The following is a 22701-nucleotide window of genomic DNA, read 5'->3' on the forward strand; positions in this document are numbered from 1 at the left end:
CTCATTCTCCAGTTTTCTGTATTGTTTAAAGAGTATAATCACTGTCTTGATTTTACCCACAAGAGGATGGGTTCCCCTTTTGAGTCTGGTTCCTCTCAAGGTTTCTTCCTCATAACATCTAAGGAGTTTTTCCTTGCCACAGTCGCCACGGCTGCCCACCTCAATCTTAACTGTTGATTTCTGTAAAGTTGCTTTGAGACAATGTCTGCTGTGAAAAGCACTATAGAAATAAACCTGACTTGAGTTAAAGGTTGTATACATTTATAGAAATGTAAATATAAAACTCATATAATTGTGTAAACATTTTACCTTTTTTACCCATGCAAATAGTTTTCATTTGTGTTTATTTCAGTATTCACTGTTAATGAGACCACTGCACGTGTGTGTGTGTGTGTGTGTGTGTGTGTGTGTGTGTGTGTGTGTGTGTGATACAAGGTGTATTTCTGTCTTGAGGTCACTGTTCCCAGTATGGAGTCATGGAGCTATTGTGCCCCAGACCAGAATAAAGTGTTTACTGAAGATAAATGGCAGAATGAATATGATCAGGAAACAAATGTAAATTCATGCATATTTTATGTAAATTTGACAGAAATTATTGCCGTCGCTGCTAATATGACAGTTACCCCAACCCATCATTTCTGCTTTGTTTTTGTTTGCCAAGCAATCCAAAATCCAAGAGTAATATTTGAAAGTCTTACATTTTCTTCCCATGTTTGGTTCTTCCCATCTTTGAGGCACACTTGACAGAATATGGGCTTGTATGTTGTGATTTAACCTTGTTCTGCTGACATTCTAAATTATTTTCCCCAGACTAACACAGACTAGTACTGAAAAAATGATGACAAAAGGCCAATATTCACTGAGAGCATCACAAGCATTTTAAAATCAGAAGTTAATAACCACAGCCTGAGAAAATATTAATTCAGTAGAGTTTATTACAACACTGTTTTTTTTTATATAACTCCATAACTATTCCATTATCAGTCATGCTTAGGAAACGCCATCCTTCATTCTGTTGTACAAATGTCTTTAAATGCCCCAAAATCTTTCAAAACAGCAGGCACTTCAAGGGCATTTGAATGGAAACATATATTTAGCTAGATTATTTTCTATTTAACATATTACACTTAATATGTTATTTATAAACAGCTGTAATTTATAAATTATGATTTGTAAATGAACATATACAAATAAATCATTGACTTAAACGCCCATATACTTAAAGGAAATTAAGCAAAAGTAACTAGGAAAAGAAATTAAATGATAATGAGCCTTCATGATAATAATCAGAACAGGCTTTGGAAAATGACAAGTTTTAATACTTAACAAGAATCAAGAATTCATTCATCAAGAATCAAGAATTAAATTTTTAAATGTGTAAACACAGTATGTATAAAAAACACAAAATGTGTAAATGAAGTGCACTTATGTTTGGAATCTTCATATTTCCTGAAGCACTCTGCCTTTTTTGGTCATTACTCAGTGATTTTGGATAACACATGGATGCTGTCTGTTTAATCATTCTAGCATAATGGAATTTTGATCAATAAACAGTCTGAGTCTCTAAAACTCTCTGCATTAAGACTTAACGATTTTCAGAAGATGCAATTTTAACATTAGCATTTGTTACCAAATCTGACTAAAGCATGTAAACAACCTACTCCTACACAAATACAGACATCAGACTGAAGAATAATGTGTGGTTAGCTCTGCAGACTGATTCTGAGAAGTTAAAAAAGTTTCCAGCCTCCCAATAATTTAGCCTTGATGACCATGGAAATAGAAGGATTAGGGTTCATTACTGAACATTTATGCACTTATGTGCTACTGGTTTTGGCTTGGTTTATTGGTCAAGATAAGCGTTTAATAAATATGTAGACAGTATTAAATGTCCCTGGTACATTATATTAATACAGGAGTAATACAGGATTATAAGGACTATATTTGGGTAAACAAATTGATACTCAGATTGTTTAAAGAAGAAAATTCTATATTTCTTTAACTGTCATGAGAACTGTGCTTTAGAACCAGAAGGAAAAAAATCACCAGGAAATATGGCAGTGATTTACGATGAGTTTAGTTTAACAGGAAAGGCAATATAAAAGAGAGAGAGAGAGAGAGAGAGAGAGAGAGAGAGAGAGAGAGAGAGAGAGAGAGAGAGAGAGATGGGGAGTTCAGGATTTATTTGTTCTTGGCTTGTTTAAAAAATCTGAACAAAAAAGACATTTTGAAAATTGTTTTCCCTGTATTTTGATACCTAATTGACAAAATATACACATTTTTGTTGGCAGTACAACATTTACAAGCCCTAACAGAGAGAATTAAAATGATAATTATTCATAAACAAAAAAAAATCAACACTTTCTATAATACCTAAATTAAAAATAATATCTATATTCACAATATGGAGATGCTGATATGTAATGTGGGTAATTATTATATCATGAAAGATAATACATTTACAATCCAGATTTCAGACCCTTTGTATATTTAAAAAATACAAATATGTACCTCTATAGTCATAAAGTAGTCTATGGATGAAACAAATCATGACATTTATTGTTTTATATTACACTATTTTCTTCAACAATTTTTCAAAAAACACATGAGATCCATAATAAAAACATAATATCTGATTGGCTTTATGAAGCAAAAAATACTGTTTCTTTGTTATTAAATAAGTTCCCAATAAAAACCTTCTCAGACTTTTATAATTCCAGATTTTTTGTATTTAATCACTGAGGAAATGTTTCTCATATGTCACGTGGAAGTCTATTAGGCATAGAACTCCTTGGTTGGGGCTTTCTGGTAAGCTGTACTTGGTAGCTTGCGCTCTCCCAGGTCATAGCTGCCCTCGTCCTTCTTTCTCATGCGGTACACCAATAAGAGAATGAGGAAGATCGCAAACAGGAAGCCAATCACTCCGCCAGCTATAACAGCTAAAGATCAAAAAGATAAAAAAATCAGTGTGATTTCTTTATTTACAAATTGTTTAGCTATTAAATGACTAGTGACTTAAGACTTGAAAACAGACAAACAGGATATTATGAGACCGAATATATAACCTCTGAAACAAATGCTAGACATTTTTAACAAATTCAAGCTTTTATCTCTAACAATAAGCATATATTTTTGCATTTATTTCTAATGTATCAGCATATGACAAATATCTAAGCATAGCTTATTTGAGGTATAAAGTGTGAGTGTTACTCTCAAGCATCAATTAATTTGTTTAGTCAGCTAAGATGTTGGAACAGCCAATGAGCTATATATTTAGATTCAGACACAGAACAGACATGACAAATCTATAACCTTTTTCTGTTTACCCTAAGACTATTTGTGAACAGTTAGTATAATGAAAGTATTAATGTATGATGGTATCAGCACAAAATAATTGCGATGTATAATTGTAATGTATTTTATATGATAATAAGTCAGCTAATGCCCTGCAAAAGCCTAGGATCCCATTCATGTACTATAATTGTCTCATGCTCAATGTTTCTGAGATAAAATCATGTCCCTGACCCGGATAAAGTTACTGAAAGTGAGTGACAGCCGAAATAATAATCGTATGCATTTTATTTTTTTAAATCATAATGAAAAATATTATAGAATTTGTGGTCTTATTCAATATATCATCACATCATCATCATTTTTGCAGTGTAAGGTTGAGGATGGTAGGATTCAATCACATTCTAAACATGTTTTGTGATTCATGATTGAAGAATGTAACCTAAATTGTAGTTGACATAATTAATTATGAATAAATCTTAAAAAATCTCATTCTAATGTTACCATACCTGCTAGCACTTCAGTCCTCTGGAAGAGATTTTCAGACTGGACCTCATTATGTATGTCAGATTCTGATCCTTGTTCTGGAGAACTGCTAGCACTGCCTTGGGGTTTCTTCGTCTAACATGAAAATATGTGTGGAGGACCCCAGGATTGATAGAGAAATAGAAAAGGACAGAGGAAAACAGACCAACAACAGCATGTGAGATGAATAATTGTATTGCTGGGCACTGGATTTTGAAGTGTCTATGTGGTTTAAGTTTAATACCTACTGGGTATATCATAAAATAATTCATGGCCCATTTCATTCATATTAAAACTGATAATCTGCATTTTAACTTAACTAAAATATAGAAAACATATACAGTAGAAATGTGTACAAACTATGAATAAATATATGTGTAATACTGTATGCTTAAGCAGACTCATTACTTATATGCAATATTCAGATTTCAAACGGGTGCAATACAATCAAGGATACTTCTCCTCTTTTGGGGATTTAAATGTTTTCTTACTCTAATATGCAATACCAGACTATGTTAAGCTACAATAACATCAAAGTAAGTGAATAAATATGTCTTAAGAAATGAAATGGAAAAACATTTTACCTCTGTGACCTTTTCTCCTGCATCTGTGGGAGCTATTTGCGTGCCTGACATAGTAAATGAGTTGATCTCCAAGCTTGGGCTGCTTGTATAGGTGGAATGTTGAGTGGGCTTTATGTTTTGCTTTTTCCTCACTGTCTGCACATCTTCATCATCGTTGTCAATAAAACCTGATGGTAATACACAAGGCACATGGAGTGTATCAAACAACACAGTTGCAAAACTCATTGAAACAGTTATACAGAAATAAGGACAATTTAAATGGATATAAAAGGGGGCAGCTTATTGGCCTTGGGATTTACAAATATAGTGTTCTGATTAGTAACCCAGAAGCTTTAGCGTTAAGATACCATTGGCCTAAATATTTATCAGTGATTTTGCTGTCTATTTATCTCATATCTTACTTATTTTAATAAACTTTGTACACAAATTTCAGTAAAGTCAGTACTTGGCACAGTCAACAAAGCCTATTCACTGTTCTCAACTGTTGTGTGAGGTAGAGTTTGACTATGGTCAGAGGTGGGAGGGCTGATATATTAATAATGCAGGGATCATGTTTGGAGCAGATGTCTTCTGAAAAAGCCTGGTGGTCTTGGCTGACCGTGTTTGACCGCAGGTGAAACATCTGTGCTCTCATCAAACTGCTGCCATGGTTTAGGAGCCAACAGGCTTCCCTTCTGTTTACAGCAGCCTTGCAAAGTCACACCAGTACCTCCAGACTCTCTAAGAAAGGCTGCTTAATGATCTGCATCAAAGTAGCCACATTCTGAAGCTTATCTTGGCTATTAGAACCAATACTGAAAAAAGTTAACTACTGCATTCACTGCATAGCAGTAAGCAAAAACTCGTTTGTATATATGATTAAATGTGTGTACTTAACAATTTATGTAAGAATGGGCTTAAAATAGTTGAATAATATTTATTGATTTCTACTGCGCACAGAGTAACGACACATATAGTGACACATACAATACCAATTAATTGGTATTTCTTATTATTTATGCAACATTCACATGCTGCTTTCAAATCAACTAATAATGAGGATAGATTTTCTTCTTCTTCTTTTCATCTGATGAAAATCATGCTTTTGCTGTTTTAAAGGTTATTCAAACATATTACCTATTACTTTTTCAACCAAATTATGCACAATTGAACAGTGATATTTAATGTAACCCAACTTAGCTAGGAGTTTGGCCTACCTGATCCTGAGCCAGAGTTGATTTCATCATCTTCAACAGAGTAATCACCGGACTGCTGTTCATCCAGGTAGAAGTCAGGAAGCTTCCCTGTCACTAGGACCTGTAGAAGTAAACACATAAAATGCTTTAGTTATAGTTGGATTTAAAGAGCTCTCACTAACTATTATGTAAATCTGATACAAAGCTGCTGAAACAATGCCATAATATGTCAAACTATGTCACAATTTCTATCTGTCCAGCTGTCCTGTGCCTGTAATGGATTCACTGTACTGCACAGGATACATTTTTTTAAATAAAAATAATATCTGGTAGGAGTGGAGGAGGGCTACATTAAAAGACACAAAAACAAATATAATCTTTTCACTGCGTTAGAGAAAGTAATGAAAATATGGAGTCTGTTTATATTTGACCTTTTTTCTAGTTTTCTTTTTGTCCATGTGACACCCTTGTGCTGCTGAGTCTAATCTTTCACAGTCATTCACACTTATCCATTCTTCTTAAAAAAAAAACACCTCTGGAAATTGGAAAGAACAGGCAATCAAACCCTACTGACAATAGTGACAAAAGAGTGTGTGTGTGTGTGTGTGTGTGTGTGTGTGTGTGTGTGTGTGTGTGTGTGTGTGTGTGTGAGTGACAAAACCTGTGGTCCATAAAATTGTTGAATTTGAAAAAAGTTGAATTTCCAAGCTAAAAGTAAAATCAACAAATAACAAATAATTTGCTGTTTTTCATTTAAAGATTAGACTTCAGTAGGTGTGGAGGAGGATCCGTCTTATTTGCAGAGAGAGCTGGATAGCAGGAGGGTAAGAATGTGCTGCTTGGAGTGTGTTGAATAATATGTCTGATTCCAAAACAAACTCCTGTCAGCCATATGAAAGTGAGAGTGGCATTCCTGAGTTCCTGGATGCAGCACAAGTAAGGTATTGTGTGATGGTCTGAGTCACTTTCTTTCAGCATGTGCCAGCGCTACAGCTGGACAGGAAACTCTAAATCTCACAAGCCACTCACTCTCTTCTCTGCGCCAAACAGCCTGGCCAAACAAAGTCAAACACCTCCCCCCGTTTCTCCCTTTTCACTGTCAAACCATTTCTTGCTCTCTAACTCTTTAACACATGGATTTAGTACTTCATCACTGGCCCAGTATCTACACAGACATTAAGGATCAAGTCTGCTGCATGTCCCACAGCAGCCAAATCCCTCAGCAAATGCAGACTAAGAAAGTAGTCCCACAGGACGAATTGGTCCAGCCACAACCACACACACACACACACACACACACACACACACACACACACACACACACACACACATATATATATATATATATATATATATATATATATATATATATATATATATATATATATATATATATAAAGGAAAATGTCATGCAAGATTTGGGTGCTAACCAAAAAATATATATTAAAAATAACATAAACAAAATAGCAGTAAACTGTAAAACTCATTTTGGAATTTCTCTACTAGTTCTGCCAAAGGTAGGACTACTGATAGAGTACTTTTACATGTACAGTATGTGGAAAGGGTAAGCTTGACATCAAACTAAATGGAAAGCTCTACTGTGAATATTAAACCAGTGGTACATTTTGTAATGAATCAGAGATGTGCTCCATGCTTGCTTCAGAATATATGTATGTCACATGGGTACCATGACACGAATGCCTATAAGACTTGTCAAAGAGGAGTACAGGCATTTGGATTTGCCTTTATTCCACATAATTCATAAATTGTTGTTGTAAGGACACATTGACTATAACTTAAATAAGTGTTATGATCACAGTTTTTACTGTCAGATAAATGGGTTCATATCTATGTCTGGTTAGGGCGGATCTGTTATAATTACTCATCCAGATGACACACACAGGGTCTGGCTGGATTAAGCCAGAATCTAACGCATCAAAACTGTCCATGTCTCTACAGAGTGAGCTGTAAAAACAATGCAATTTTTAGCTGCAGGCCACCACACAGACAATATGATAATTACACTCGAGACATTTCTTTCACATTTCAGACTGTTTTGCCACTCTTAATATATGCACAAAGTGGACAATATATGCTTCTTCTCCAAACCCAAAAGCACTATTGTTTCACGGTCTTAGAGTAATGCTGCAGATCTTTCCCCACATTCATACAAATATTATACAATGATGTGTTAAAGCTACCAACTGTTACCAAACCAGAGCCAAAGTCTATAAAGCTTCTGGGAAAGCAGAATCAATCTTGGAAAAAACCACAAGGCCTGGATTCATGGAAAACCACTATAAAATCAATTCATACTTCACCATTAAAAAATCCTATAGTCTGGTATATTCAGAATCAAAAAAACTTCCATGTAGTTCAGTATTAATATATTACCAGGAAAAGGAAGGGCATGCATTACATGAGGCTTAACCTGTCTCTTGGTCTTTGTAAATTAATTTCTTGAAAAGCATTTTTGTCCATCATTAAGAAAAGTTGTTCCAATCACTGTTACTTTAAAGGCACTGAAATATCACAACAGAACACTAACTACAGGAGAAGAAATTGCTTTGTTGTAGTCTGAGCATAATATTAAAATTATGTCCAAACCCTTAGACAAATTTCTTTGCCTTGTATATTGCTGGGTAATGATATATCTAGGAGGCATGTCGTTGTGCACAAGCAATAAAGCACCGTAGGGCTGATGTCTTTAGGCAGTTACGTATGATGTCCGTTGTTTTTATGCCTAACTGTTTTACATCATTGCTTTTTTACCATACTATATACAATGATAAAAGTAACGCAAAAGATTGTGATCTTCACACACACACACACACACACACACACACACACACACACACACACACACACACACACACACACACACACACACAGTCTTTAATGACTAACAAGGGCACATACACAAACATCTTACCTAATAAGTGCAATAATTAAAGCCAAGTGTATCTTTCCTGTGCAGTGGATATAATGTGTGAAGTGTTGGAATGCAGATGTGCCTGTGATATCAAGCTGGTGGAGCTTTTAGGGCTATGGATATAAAGAGCGAGACCAGCCATTGATTCATGTTCATCCATGCACACACTCATACACACACATGCATCTGAATGTTTTAGTAGAGAACAGCATGCATACACACACGGACACACACACACAGACACACACACACCCACAGACACACACACACACACACACACACACATTAACAAGGAGTGATCTGAAAATGACAGCAGTGATGAATACAGCCCATTCAGACCTCAGGCATGCAAGGTATTCTTAATATGTCTGCTTACACACAGGTGCTGCACTGAGTAAAGTGGTGGAGAGGGGAGGAGGAGAAAGAGGCAGACAGGAGGAGAAAGGAAAGTTTGGGGAGACAGGCAGCTAGAATAATACTTTATATGGTTATAAGCCATAGTTTAAAACATTGTTAAACAGAAGACTGCGTTTTCTTAGACTAAAAGGTGAGGTTTTAAACTTGTGGAGCAGGTGAATACATATACACAAACATACATAAACAAGAAATAGAAGGACATATTTATTACAGATTTATCTTGAGTTTGTGGTTTAGCTCTGCTAGTTTTTTTACACCATGTTTACAGAGATTTCTCCAAACTGTTTGAAAATGCCAGCTAAATTGTAAAATCCACATTTCCCACAGCCAGTGTGACATTTAAGTATAAAAAAAACTCCAAAACATCAGTAAGGACCCTTGTATGTATAAAGCAAAACATTTTTAGTCTGCTGATTAATGCAGAGCAGATCAAGAACTGAAGGCGGTACCTCATGTGGGCATTGTTCTTCATGTTAGCACCTGGGGCATGTATAGGGAGTCTTGTAGCCACAATGGCTCATACAGAACACACCTGGCTATGGAAGAACTGTGAGCCCATTTGAGGTCATTACACACCTGTGCACAAACATTAATCAAATACCTGAAAAGAAGAACTGCTGGGGTGGCATGACACAATGTCTTAATAATATGGTAATGCACTACAAAAAAAAAACAACCTTGAGAAGAAGTCATTGTGTCAGAGATAATAAGAAACAAAATAGTAGACAACAACAAAATCTGTGGCTTGTACCGAGGTACAGTTTGCCAACACGTCTAAAAGAAAACAAAATCATCATAAATCATTTACATAACTGTCTGAAGACTGTTTTCAGGTACTTTAAGCAACATGCAGTACTTCATGCTAACACAATGTACTGTTAAATAAACCTGCTGATAAAAGTAGGAATAATGATAATAACTATTATAAGATTTGTTGTACTGGCTTGAACACTGATAAAACACAGACCAAATATGAACATTTGCTATCTCAGGGTAGTATGTCCTGTACTTAAAGACTGCTGTTACACTTAAGTTGAACGCATCTTCGTAAAAGTTTTTACCATAGGAACAATGAGAAACACAGACTCGGCTATTCAAAATAAAAGAGCTTTCATTTACTGCATACCATTTTAGTGCAATCTCACCAGATTAGAAATTTTTCAGATTATAATATTACAATTTAATCCAAATTTACATCATGATATGACTGTTGGGTGACAAACCTATTAATGCCACATCATAATTGGTTTTAGTCAAATGTGTCTGTGAGTCTGTCAGTGCTCGACACTGTGGTAAAATACGAACATGTGTAAACTGAATGGTAAAATTGTTTGGTGGAAATGTATTCCTCAGTGTCGTGTGCACATCACATAAGTGAAGCACGTTTCGATGAAATAGACAAAACTCTCCCGTTGTATACATATTCATAGCTTACTATTAATCTGGAGATCTGGGAACACATGCTACTATGACAGAGAAAGGATGAACAGCTGCACTGTAAAAAAAAAATCTGGTGTGGAGGTGTCTGTTGTCTGGAGGAAAAAAAAAAGTATGCCCATTTAAGGACTTGGAGGAGGCCTGGGAGTCACACGTCAGCATTCCTCTAACCATGTCCACAGCAGCTCCACTACGTCAACATGCTTCCACAATGTTTCCTGGTAGACTTATGGAACTATAAATCACTTCCTGGAAGAAATCCAGCAGATATATCCAAATTAACAAGGAACGTTGAATAACAAGATGAAACTTGCTGAGGTGTCAAACACCAGATTCCCAGATGTGAATACACTTTTGCTGTTTCTAATGTATACCTTATATTTAAAAATGACCATACATTTGTCAATTAAGCTTAAAATTGAAATATATCCCAGTTTCCCCAAATGATTATTATCTTTTCTAGAGTAATGATTTTTGCTGAATTCTACCGAGTGCTTAATAAAGGCTTAATTTTATAGTTTTTTCACCTATAGAATTTCAAAAACACTCCACCCTGAACTGAGCCCACCTCAATAGGATAGTGACTTACTCTTTTACTCACTACTTCCATCAAATACTAATAAAAAAAATCCTTATAAAATGAACCCAGAATTAGGTTGAGCGAACACAAAAAGCAGACAGCACATTTAATTCCCAAGTGCACTTTTCTTGTAGTCCCGCTCACCACTGCACTTGCAGACGTCCAGACCCCAAAACATACCTAAAGGACTTTCCATTTGCTCATCTAACCGAGTGGCTAGAGGAGCAAAAGCCTATGATCTTAAGAATTCGCTCTGTACCACTTTTTCACCATTAAAAAATCCTTCTATTTCCCAACATCTCTGTTTTTACAGCACTTTCCGTCATGCTTTGTATATGTTGTCAACCTTTTCCAGATGCTTGCTACAGTGGAATATGTTTAGGGAAAGGCTAAAAAGGTTCATTTCTGTTTATGAAAGATGTCTCACAAAAGTGGATGGGTGTCTCCTACATTCCATTCAGGAATAAATGTAAACTTACTAAACACTGATGCACATTCCTTTAAAAAAAATCACATAATATCATGCTTTTGCATATTGTGATGTCAGTCTGGAAGAATTTCCCAATGTTTCCCAGAAAAAAGCCAGACAACAGATAATGCAATGCACTTGTGTGGCAACTCGGGGGGGAAAAAACGTTTATTTTTTTTTCTAATCTGTTCAGGTCATAAAATGATGGATTGTGTATGCTGTTTAAACACTGTAGCATTCATACTAATATCATCAGATCTTTATAGTAGTTAGACTACCTCTGTTTTACACTGTAGAATGACAAAAACATGTTCTATACTGTTCTATACAGAGTCTTCAAATATATTGATAATTGATACAACACATGAATTTTCAAATCTTAATAGCGATAAATCGTACATTAGTTTTTCTATGACAGAACAGCTCAGGCAATGGTTTCCATAGTATGGCAAATCACAGTTTTTATAAATTTTTTTACTTTTATTTAAAGCTTTTCTACCGTAATAACCTACACAGAGACACGTTTAGATGAGGCTCTAGGAGAAATGGTTTACGTAGCATTTTGAAAGGAGTCTCCAGTTTGAGAGCAATAGATCGTCTTATCAACTTAAAGAAAGACATAATGAGAATGCTGATTAAATCTGTTAAGTGACTTCCTAAAAAATTAATAACCTTTTTTAAAAATTGCTGACTTGTCTTTTGGGTCTATCACCTCATACACAACCTTACTCAAATGTATTTAATACAATTATAGCATATCTCAAAACAACGTTAATCAAAATTTTGGTTAACAGTTTCTAAGTGAATAAAAAGAAAAAGACTTACAGGGGCTAAAGTGTCAGGGATAAAGGGATAAACATTGTCACATACCCAAACATGTCAATATGGTTCAAACTCCACATCAACCAAACATTATGCCAATATTTGGAAATAAGAGCAAATTCAGTCTTTTCCATTTACTGATTAGGCAATATTCTTCTGTGGAGTGAAATGATTAACCTGGGAGATGCTGGTGTCCTCACATGCTTCTAAAAGTTCTGATTCTTTAGTTACATTTGTATTATTTTTATTTTGCTAGCTGCTCAAGATAATAGGTCATACTAAACTAAACTACTCATAAGGAAAAAATGGAAGGGGAAATAAAAACGTAACTGCTTCAAATAAAATGGAGGAAATATTAAGTTTAAAAGAATATAATTGCACAATTACAAAAATACAGATAAGCCATAACCAGCACATGTTGTGGCAACAAACCCCATCAGACAATCTTTAATTAATGCAATTTAAAACTGATAACAGCCTTAATGTACTATAGACTATAAAGGACATCCAAAGCTAAAGACGAGTTTGAGCATTATGTGTGATTGTTTACTGTAGGTTGATATATTCGTGAACTTCTGAACGCTGAAGTACAGACTATTTATTCAACATAAATGATTAGCAAACCGATAATGTCAGGGACGTGCTGTAACTTCTTTAGGGTCAGGGGAAAATTGTGACATCTCTTAAAACTAAGGCGCATACATCTAAAGGCTTACTAATTCTATGACCAGTATGAAAGATTCCCAATGTCTGCTGTATTCACTTGGGTTCAGGATATTTATAAACAAAATCGTTTTAAATAAATGACTGTTAAATGTATTTGCTGATCAAAATAGTTGCTTCAATGTACTGTTTCATAAAGATACACTAGAAAGTGTCTGGCTTTACAAGATGAGTGTATAAAAGACAGAATTTTATGATCTATTCTATATACTTTTTTTTCTCCATGAGAGCTGTCATGTAACTTACAGTCAAGTTATTTTAGTTTTCCGAATCGGTTTCTAGTAATGATTCACTGTGCTGCATTGGACTGTGTTCAGTGAGCTAACTGCAAACGCAAGAAGAAAATCAAAAGAAAAAAAGAAGGGGAAAAAGTAATCGCACCCATGCCCATGAATCTCACATCTCTGACACAGACTTTCAACACTGTAGTGAAGGGCACTGGGATACGCACAGGCTTTATCCAATTTCCCCAAATGATGTTTTGAGAAATTATAAGAAGAAATAAAGACTTGAAACGTCAAACTTCAAACGCGACATGAAGCGGACCAAAAATTAACAGTGTGCACATGATTGTACTCTTAGAAAACATCATTAGTTGTGGGTAACATTCAGTTTCACATCTCTGATCCAACTTACCCCTTTCCCCAGAAGGCAAAGTGCCGAAAGAGCGAGCAGCATCCAGCCGTTCCTCATTATTCCTGTTCAGAAGTCTCTCTCTTTTTTTTTTTTTTTTTTTGTAAAGAAAATTCACTCGTTTTCTTTTCCTCACTCTTTCTTACGGGATCGGTGGTTTGTGTCCTTTTCAGATTATAATCTCAGATCTGTTATGGCTTTTGAGTGCTGATTGACGTCTTTGGCAATCTCCTCCGCTTTCTCCACTTTCCTTTGACGATTAATCTAGCCCTAGATAGAGGCCATGGCAGAGGAGCTGTAGTGAGTGTGTTTGTGTCGGCAGTAGATGTGGCTCAGCGGGATGAAGCTGGAGTGAACTGGGGGCGGTGTGTGTGTGTGTGTGTGTGTGCGCGCGAGCGCTTGTTTCGGGGTGGGTTACGTCAGAACAGAGCGGAGGCCGAGACGCGCATTTATTTGTTTATTTATTTATTTGTTTGTTTATAAACGAGCCACAGTGTAAGTCTTACACCACATTGTAAAACGCTATAGATTCAGAGGGAAACCTCTCCTGGTGAGCTTCAACCATGCTTGAACAATAAACAAGTATTAAACAAATATTTACGTTTTCTCCACTCTTCTGGGGAGATGTTCCACCAGCTTTTGGAGTGTGCTTGTGGAGACTTGTGTTCATTCAGCCACAAGGGTGTTAATAAAGTCAGGTACTGATGTGTAGTGAGGAGGCCTGGGGTGCAGGCAGTGTTCAATTTCATCCAAAAGGTGTTCATTAGGGTTGAGGTCAGAGCTCTATAGAAGGTCAGTTAAGATCTTTCACTCGAACCCATGCAAACCATATGCTCATGGAGTTGGATTGGTGCACAGAGGCTTTGCCATGCTGGGATTGGTTTTTGGTCTCCTAGTTCAAGTGAGAGGGAAATGAAATACTACTGCATCCAAAGACATCCTATACAATTGTTTCCCTCCAACCTTGTATGGTTGTACATATGGCAGGAAAAGTCAGGCGTCTCCATTTTCTTTTGTATTTATAGTGTATGTGGACCTCAAAGTTTTTTAATGAAAACCATGGAATACTTCTTTTATGGCTGGCTTGATGTTTGGAATCTGATTTCTTCACCAAAATTAATAGTGAGAGTTAAACGGGTAATAATCTGAGAGTTTAATAGTTCAGAGTGTCTTTGCTGAATGAATGAAACCCCACTGTTGTCCTTAATGTTTCATCAGAAAGACACATAGCAAACCTTTGGGGTTTTTTTGTTGTAAAAAATTTTTGTTTTTTTCTTGTTGTCAAGAATGTATGCAACACTTAAACTTCAGCAGTTAGAAATATATCTTTAGTTTAAAAATGACATCACCCTGAAGCAAACCAGCCCGTTTAATATGACAGCTGAATAAATAGGAGATTAACCGAATTCATCAGTAGCATTGTTATAAAACAACTGAAGCTACAATGACATTCTGAAAACCTCAGTGTAATGCAATAGAACTATGATAATATTAACGTGTTTGTACTACTACACAATTAGTATTCATTAGTATACTGCTTGTATACTAGTTTTATACATCAGTACACGTTGTAGTGTACTAGGCACGAAGAAACGAAACTCGTACAATGGGGTATGTCTCCCCCTGCTGGACTAACTGTGCTTTAAAACAGTGGTCCCCAACCACCGGACCGACACCAGTCCATGGGTCAATTGATACCGGGCCGCACAGAAAGAGTACATAAATTACATTATTTCCGTTTTATTTATTATGATTCTGAACAATGTTTAATTTTGGAAAATGACCGGCTTCTCTCCGCCACATCTGTCTATGACTCACTCTTGATGCATGTCATGATGACTCGGCAGGGGCGCCGTTAGGGGGGGTGCAGAGTATGCCAGGCATATGGGCCCAAGAGAACGCTAGGGGGCCCCACAATTCCAATTAGTTTTTTTTTTTAATTGTACATACACACATATATTTTAAATAATAATAAAAATATTGTCCGATATTAAACCGGTCCGTGGCGCAAAAAAGGCTGGGGACCGCTGCTTTAAAACATACACACTGAATGCACCCCCAAAAATAAATGAATGGATAAACTACAAATAATACACTACACATAATTTATTAAGAGCACCTGTGCTTTTATAGTTATTTATAATTCTTATCAGCTAATCACGTAGCATCAGTACAGTGCATCAAATTATGAATATAAAGTCTCTTCTTGTTTAAGCCCATCAACCCCAAAGATCAATGTTTTGTGCATGCTCAACTGCTTTTTTTTTGCTTACCACAGTTATAAAAATTGATACGAGATGCCATTTGCTTTTGACCCTTACCTTTTTTGTATTTTATATTCTATAGTCTGTTTTGTGTGAATATCCCAGAAGTTCAACAGTTTATGAAATACTCAAACCAGTCAATTTGGTACTGAAATCTATGCTACTAATCTAAATCTAACACGTTTTCTATATTCTAATGTTTGATTTAAACAATAAATGAAGCTCTTAATTTGTATCTACATTGTTATTTGTTTGAAGTGGGCAGCTGTCACATGATTGGCTGATTAGATAACTGCATTAATGAGAAAGTGTATGTGTTTTTAATAAAGTGCGTTTTTTCAGTTGCAGTCAAAGTTGTTCAACATAATAACATATTGAAACTCTTTATTTTTCCAAGTTATGCACCAATCAGCATGGGCCGTCGGTTATTTAAAGCATACGGAACCAGTAACATTTTTAAGGGCTAATCTAATTAAGATTAACACAGCTTAAAACCAAATCGAGGTATGCACAGTGTGTTCATAACATCACACCAAGCAGCAACATGCCACCATTTAAAGTTAAATTGTAAAAATTGCTGGATACAAACATAGTGGGTAAAAATCAAACTGCTTTCAGTCTTCAATGCTTTTTAGAGGTACCTATAACAGGGGGAAATGTGTAAATTCAGTGGCTTTTTTTGTGGGGGAAAAAAATAAAAGCACAATATAAGCAGTTTACAATAGATTTTCTTCACACAGAAAAACAGAAGGAATACCACTGTCACATGATCATCTAACTCCAGGTTTTAGATCTGTGCCTTTTAAAGTGCTGAGTTGGCTTTTCCTCCAAACAGGTGGGATCTGGGCAATGAAGATAATAAAATAATTATAACAAAATCTAAAGATTTCTTATTTGACCACACCATAATTTATTAAAATCTACAGAGGTGCTGATTTTATCGTCTGATCACTGTGGAAATATGTGACATGCAATTATAGTGATCCAGACAGTAAGTCAACGATACTGCACAGAACATCGTTAATGCAATCAGGAGAAGAACATTGGAATTAAATCATTTTACAGCTAAACTTAGTTTAGTGAGCTGTGAGTTTTAATTATTACAGAAAAAGAGGGGGGCTGCACTGCTGGAAAGGACTACTTAAATTTACAATAGAGAAAATTAAGTGTGTGTGTAAATATTTAATTACCGGAGGAGGAGAGCTGGGCTCTAAGTGCCGTCCCAAGAAAGAAAGCAGTCGCCTCCAGATGAGTCCACTGCCTAGAAACATGACTCCTGTCACTAACCAGAATGCACGTGGGTCCTAATCACAAACACACATTAGCACACACAGAGTGAGTTCATGACCCTTCATAACCATAGAAATACATCAAATACAAATATGTGCTGCCTTCACCAACTTATGCAGTTATATACATTAGTCAGTTTCATACAGCTGCCAGTCCAAGCACATGAATCTGTAAGCTACCAAATCTGTATACCTCTTCAAAGGAAGACATCAGATTCATGCCAAAGGCCACTCCCATCAGGCCAAATAAGGAAAGGGAGAAGGTTCCCATGGTAAGCTGGAGGTTCAGGCGCATCATCACATTCCGATGGCTTATTGCAAATATAGTAAAAGAGACACAATAACTGACTCTGTTCTAAACTTATATCAGCATTCACAAATCATCCTAAGAGAGTGAAATTGTCCATTCCAACATCAAGTACCATCTGTTAAGAGTATTTATTTATTTTATGAAGGACAGCATTTATACATTCCTGTACCTGTCCAGGTTGATGAAGATGACACTCTCCGAGTCGTCAATAAGCCCCTTCAGCTCTCGAGCTTTGTTTCCCAGCTCCTCTGCCTGCATGAAATAGTTCTCCAGGAGTAACTCCATCTCGTGAGCATGATCCAAGCCTAAACTACTCTCCTCACTGCCTCCACACACAAATAACACATGCACACCCACAAAAGAAAATAGAAATAAGATGAAAAAGACACTGACAATCAATGACTAGACATTTCTTTATTGTAAGTTATTTATTTAAGATTAAATGACTCCAATAAAATTGGCAAGTATTTCACCTACAACACACGAGGGTCAGTCCATTTGGTGAGACACAGTTCTTCGATTAGCTCATCCTCATCCAGAATCTTCAGCAGGCTATCCTTAAATACTTTAATGTCAGTCTCGAGTTCTGAGAGACTACACAAACATACAGTTATATTAAAAATATGGAGTTATATGACTTTGCAAGTAGAAAGATCAGAGTCCGTGTGTATAATAAACGCAATTTAGAATGAAAATAAGAAAATATCTAACATAACAGAGTGCAATATATTTGGCTTTACTCACCAAACTCTTACCTTTTACTGCTGAGGAGAAGCATGTGCAGTTTACTGCGGTCTGCAGACAGGAGCTTGGGATCAACTAATGACTCGAGGCAATCTAAAATCTGAGGTTGAACCTCATTCAGCCTTGCCTGGAGGGTGTTTATCTGTATATAAACACACAGGCACAAAATGTTTTCTTAAACTTTACAATGATAGATATATACGTATATACATACTCTTCTTTGAAAAAATAATTCACTAGAACAACATGTTTGCTTGTTGAGACGAAACTGAAGTGTAATGTAAACATCACTAGATATCCATTTACCCTGTGCTGTAGAATTGCCTCCAAGGCTCTAAACTCAAAGGGTAGAGAATAGGTGGCCAGAGCACCATCACCTGCTAGCTGGGGCCCCAGCTCCAAAACCAGCCACTTCTCCAAACCAAGTCCACGAAAATCCAACACCAACAAGCATTCTGGAGTTACCACTGCTTTAAGAGACTGAAGAGACAGTTTTAGAAGTATAAAATGTACATATTTGGTACTCATTATTATTAAACAAAAACATAAAATAATAAGCAAGAAACAGGAGATTCAGCAGTCATGGTTTCTTCTCAACTACTGCTATGGTACATTACAGTTCCAAGTTGTATTCTGTATTGCATCTGTATTGTAATAAAGTATGTTTCTTAAGCAAATGATAAGTAAGAATAACACAACCATATAAAGAAATATTTAGAAATAAAGGGAAGGAGGAGATTGTTTAGATGTTAAATAAATGTCTCCTAATAAAAGACTTCACTATTAAAATAATAAGAATTACTTTATTAAACAATACATTTTTGTTCATGTTACTTGTGCACATAACACAAAAATAATGAAATCCTTCTGACCAATCAGAATCAATCACACTGTATTAAAAAAGTCTATCATTCAGAGAAAAAAAATTATATAATTTTATATATATATATATATACACATATACATATATATATATATATATACATATACATATACATACACACACACACACACACACACACACACACACACACACACACACACACACACACACACACACACACACACAAAAGTGGTTAAAAAAGGAGGGGGGCATTACATCCATGCGAATGATGATTGCATTATTCCGTGATGTGATACTGGTGAGATGTTGGAATCTCAGGTCTCTTGCCTGCAACCCAAGTTCCTGATAAATCTCGGTTTTCTTTTTCTCTAAAAAAAAATTTAAAAAATACATAATAGACACACAATTTTGTTGTTCATTTCCTACAATACTCCTGTTACATTTTGTTGTTATAAGTGAATCACAAAACTCACCAAACGAGGTGACATTCCCCTCGGGATCAAATTTCATCTGTTGAGCAAAACAGACTTGAGATATGACTAATGAGAATTTCAAAGAAATGCTGTTCTTCATAATGTACGTTAAGAGTAAAATAATGTATGCTGGTCCTGTTCTCTGCTTCAATGTAATGTGCAGAGCTACAAATACCACTGTTGATATAGCAACACCAAAGGTATTACATAGTTATGTTGTGTGTTTACTGAAAACAACTACGAAGAGGAAAAACACATCCTTGCACAACAATATAAATACTTCACGAGTCTGAATGCACAATATTGTATTTCTGTTTAAACACATTGTGTGTAATGCCTTTCAAATTTTTCCTGACAGTGGCAGTGAAAAATTACAGAAATTTATCTCTACATAATGCAACCGATGCAGCACTGCTATAGGCTTTTACACTGTCCAGTTCTTTCACCTGCTAATCTGTATACTCCAAGCAAAAATAAAGGGTTCCAAAGCTTCAAATTTCTCACTCATTCCACTCATAGAGATTCCACTGTGCTTGTAATCGTGTACAACACTAACGTGTCCACAGTGTCATATAGCCACATTGCTGTGTCCTATATTTGCTGGCGCCACTATGATGAATTTATCATTAATTGAGTCATGACTGGAACAACCGGCATGAGGAAAGAAACTCAAGCAATAAACTCTTTTCATCATATTTGATGAAAGTCCTATTAAACACCATTGTAACTGCTCCAGCAATGTCCTCTTCCCTCAGGTCGTGTGGCACAGAATCACCAATTTACCTAGAACAAGAGATCTACAGCACCAACCAACAAATTGGAACAAAACCAGTATAAATCTGTTTGATGTGTGTTTCAGGATGTTTTTTGGCAAAGTGACATGTCATCACTTACCACTATAAAGACAGGAGCCACACTGGACAAAGCTGTGTGTGAAGAGTCTGTAACACTGCGACGACAGAAAAGGGCTGATGGGAGGAAGAGTGATCAGTTGCATAAAGAGGAATATTTGTAACAGTTTACCAAAAGATGAGCCTGTGACATGGGATGATGTCCCATGGTTTGCTTTTGCAGTTTGGCTTTTATAACAACTAGACAGCAAAAGTCACTTTACGTCTAAATGAGCCAGATGCCTTTCGACCACTTTACTTGCCTATAATGTGCTAGAATATAATATATAGATATAGAATAGCTTTGCCCACACTTACCGCTGTGGCCGGGTGTGTGTGTGAGTCGTGCTGTCTCTGGAGGAACATGTCTGCGGTGTGTGCAGGTCCACACGGATGCTGAATGATGAGCACACAGAGCACGACTCAGGGGTGATCTCGAGCCCTTCAATAATCCACCAGTCCAACATTTCGAAGAGACAATCCGTAGACCCTCGCGATATAAAAATCTCACACAGGCCTCCATTTTACCTGAACAAGGTCAGGACGCTGTTAAAAAGCCTTTTCTAGGACTTAGGATCACATAGTCTATAACAGCGACGCGCCCTCCAGGTGGATCCAGACAGTCCTATGTGGCTCCAAGTGGCTTTAACAGTTAACGATTTGGTTTAATTTGGAATAAGTTCCTCCGGCTTTACAGATTATATCTCCAAACTAACATGCATAGGGGCAAAATTACATCTGGGCGAGCAAACACAGTAAGATAAACATGTAGCTCTCGTGCTAAGATGTGTATTTACACAGCGAATGGAAAAGAGCAACTCTTCATAAACTCATTTTATCGCCTGACTACGAATATTATATGTGTATACAAAGCATTTTAACTTTTAAAATCATTACTTTCTCCGGACTGGGATACCTTAGCCAACCCAAAATGCTGCAAGTGTTTTCGGAAGCAGTTTCGGAAGACCAGCATGCATTGGGGCAATTGCCGGTCCATTTAGCACGTGGTACCAGAGACGCTTTAGCTCCGGATAGTCGCCACTATCAGCACTTCCGGGGTCTGTTTTCCGCTAGATGGCGTTCGAGGGCAGGTTTGGAAATGAATGGGACGCGCACTAATATACCGTTTAAATAAACAAAATCTTGGCTTTTCTTAACACAGAATGACACTATATATACAGTATATATATATATATATATATATATATATATATATATATATATATATATATATATATATATATATGTGTGTTTAATTGTCATCTATTTGACAAAATCAGAAGAAAAAATAAACATTTATTTCACTTTTGGGATGCTATGTAAGCGTATTTATTGCTTAATTACATCAGCCAATTAGTACCCTGAGAAGGGGAATAAAAGTCAGTAGGAGTAAGACAGAGTACATGTGTGTGAATGAGAGGGAGGATAGTAGAGGGGTGCGGTTGCAGGGAGAAGAGGTGGAGAAGGTGGAGGAGTTCAGGTACCTGGGGTCAACAGTGCAAAGTGATGGAGAGTGTGTTAGAGAAGTGAAGAAAAGAGTGCAGGCAGGGTGGAGTGGGTGGAGAAGAGTGGCAGGAGTGATTTGTGATAGAAGAGTATCTGCAGGAGTGAAAGGGAAAGTTTATAGGACTGTGGTGAGATCTGAGATGTTGTATGTTTGGAGACAGTGGCATTGAGTAAAAGACAGGAGGTGGAGCTGGAGGTAGCAGAGCTGGGAGTGATGAGGATGGACAGGATTAGAAACGAGTTTATTAGAGGGACAGCACAGTAGGACGTTTTGGAGACAAGGCAATTGAGATGGTTTGGACATGTGCAGAGGAGGGACATGGGGTATATCAGTAGGAGAATGCTGAGGATGGAGCCACCAGGAAGGAGGAAAAGACGAAGACCAAGGAGTCGGTTTATGGATGTGGTGGGGGAAGACATGCAGGTAGTTGGGTTGAAAGAGGCAGATGTAGAGGACAGGGGGTATGGAGACCCCTGATGGGGGAAGCCAAAAGAGGAAGAATCAGTACCCTGTAGCTGCATCCACATAGTTACCCATAGCTGCTAAAAAATGTTTTAGTTATAGAGCACCTCCCCGCCTTTATGGTTTTATATATTAATCTCACATATATTTTATATCATAGAATTTTCCCTTTGAATTTCTAGTATCAGGTGCCAGCAACAATGTCAGACCTGATGATGAAGCTTTAATGTGAGTTTGAAACGAGTTAAGGAGTTTGTAACCAAAATCAACTCTAGGTACATGTGTGTATTAGTAAAAAAAATATTCTGGGATTTTCTCTTTTATTGAGAA

The 22701-nt window shown here is 36.5% G+C and overlaps 2 protein-coding genes across 3 annotated transcripts; both read right to left on the minus strand.

Moving 5' to 3' along the window:
• Positions 1 to 917: 917 nt before the first annotated feature.
• LOC124384500 (syndecan-2-A-like) lies at positions 918 to 13960 on the minus strand. Its single transcript, XM_046847415.1, has 5 exons — positions 13592 to 13960; positions 5597 to 5696; positions 4401 to 4567; positions 3801 to 3912; positions 918 to 2939 (listed from the first exon to the last, which is right to left on the minus strand). The coding sequence occupies exons 1-5, from the start codon at positions 13646 to 13648 to the stop codon at positions 2776 to 2778; spliced, it is 600 nt and encodes a 199-aa protein (XP_046703371.1). The 5' UTR covers positions 13649 to 13960; the 3' UTR covers positions 918 to 2775.
• A 2259-nt stretch (positions 13961 to 16219) lies between these two features.
• mrs2 (magnesium transporter MRS2) lies at positions 16220 to 21405 on the minus strand. Of its 2 annotated transcripts, XM_046847414.1 has the most exons (12): positions 20721 to 21405; positions 20407 to 20480; positions 19513 to 19549; positions 19295 to 19407; positions 18502 to 18675; positions 18207 to 18337; positions 17929 to 18045; positions 17621 to 17773; positions 17335 to 17452; positions 17043 to 17156; positions 16610 to 16694; positions 16220 to 16493 (listed from the first exon to the last, which is right to left on the minus strand). In XM_046847414.1, exons 1-11 carry the CDS (start codon positions 20923 to 20925, stop codon positions 16623 to 16625), a joined length of 1308 nt encoding a protein of 435 aa, XP_046703370.1. In that variant the 5' UTR covers positions 20926 to 21405; the 3' UTR covers positions 16220 to 16493; positions 16610 to 16622. The 2 variants fall into 2 exon arrangements, with proteins under 2 accessions (XP_046703370.1, XP_046703369.1); XM_046847413.1 differs by having other exon boundaries at positions 16220 to 16694.
• Between the last annotated feature and the right edge of the window lie 1296 nt (positions 21406 to 22701).

This window comes from Silurus meridionalis, chromosome 4 (assembly GCF_014805685.1).
Source record: "Silurus meridionalis isolate SWU-2019-XX chromosome 4, ASM1480568v1, whole genome shotgun sequence".
Lineage (NCBI taxonomy): Eukaryota > Metazoa > Chordata > Actinopteri > Siluriformes > Siluridae > Silurus > Silurus meridionalis.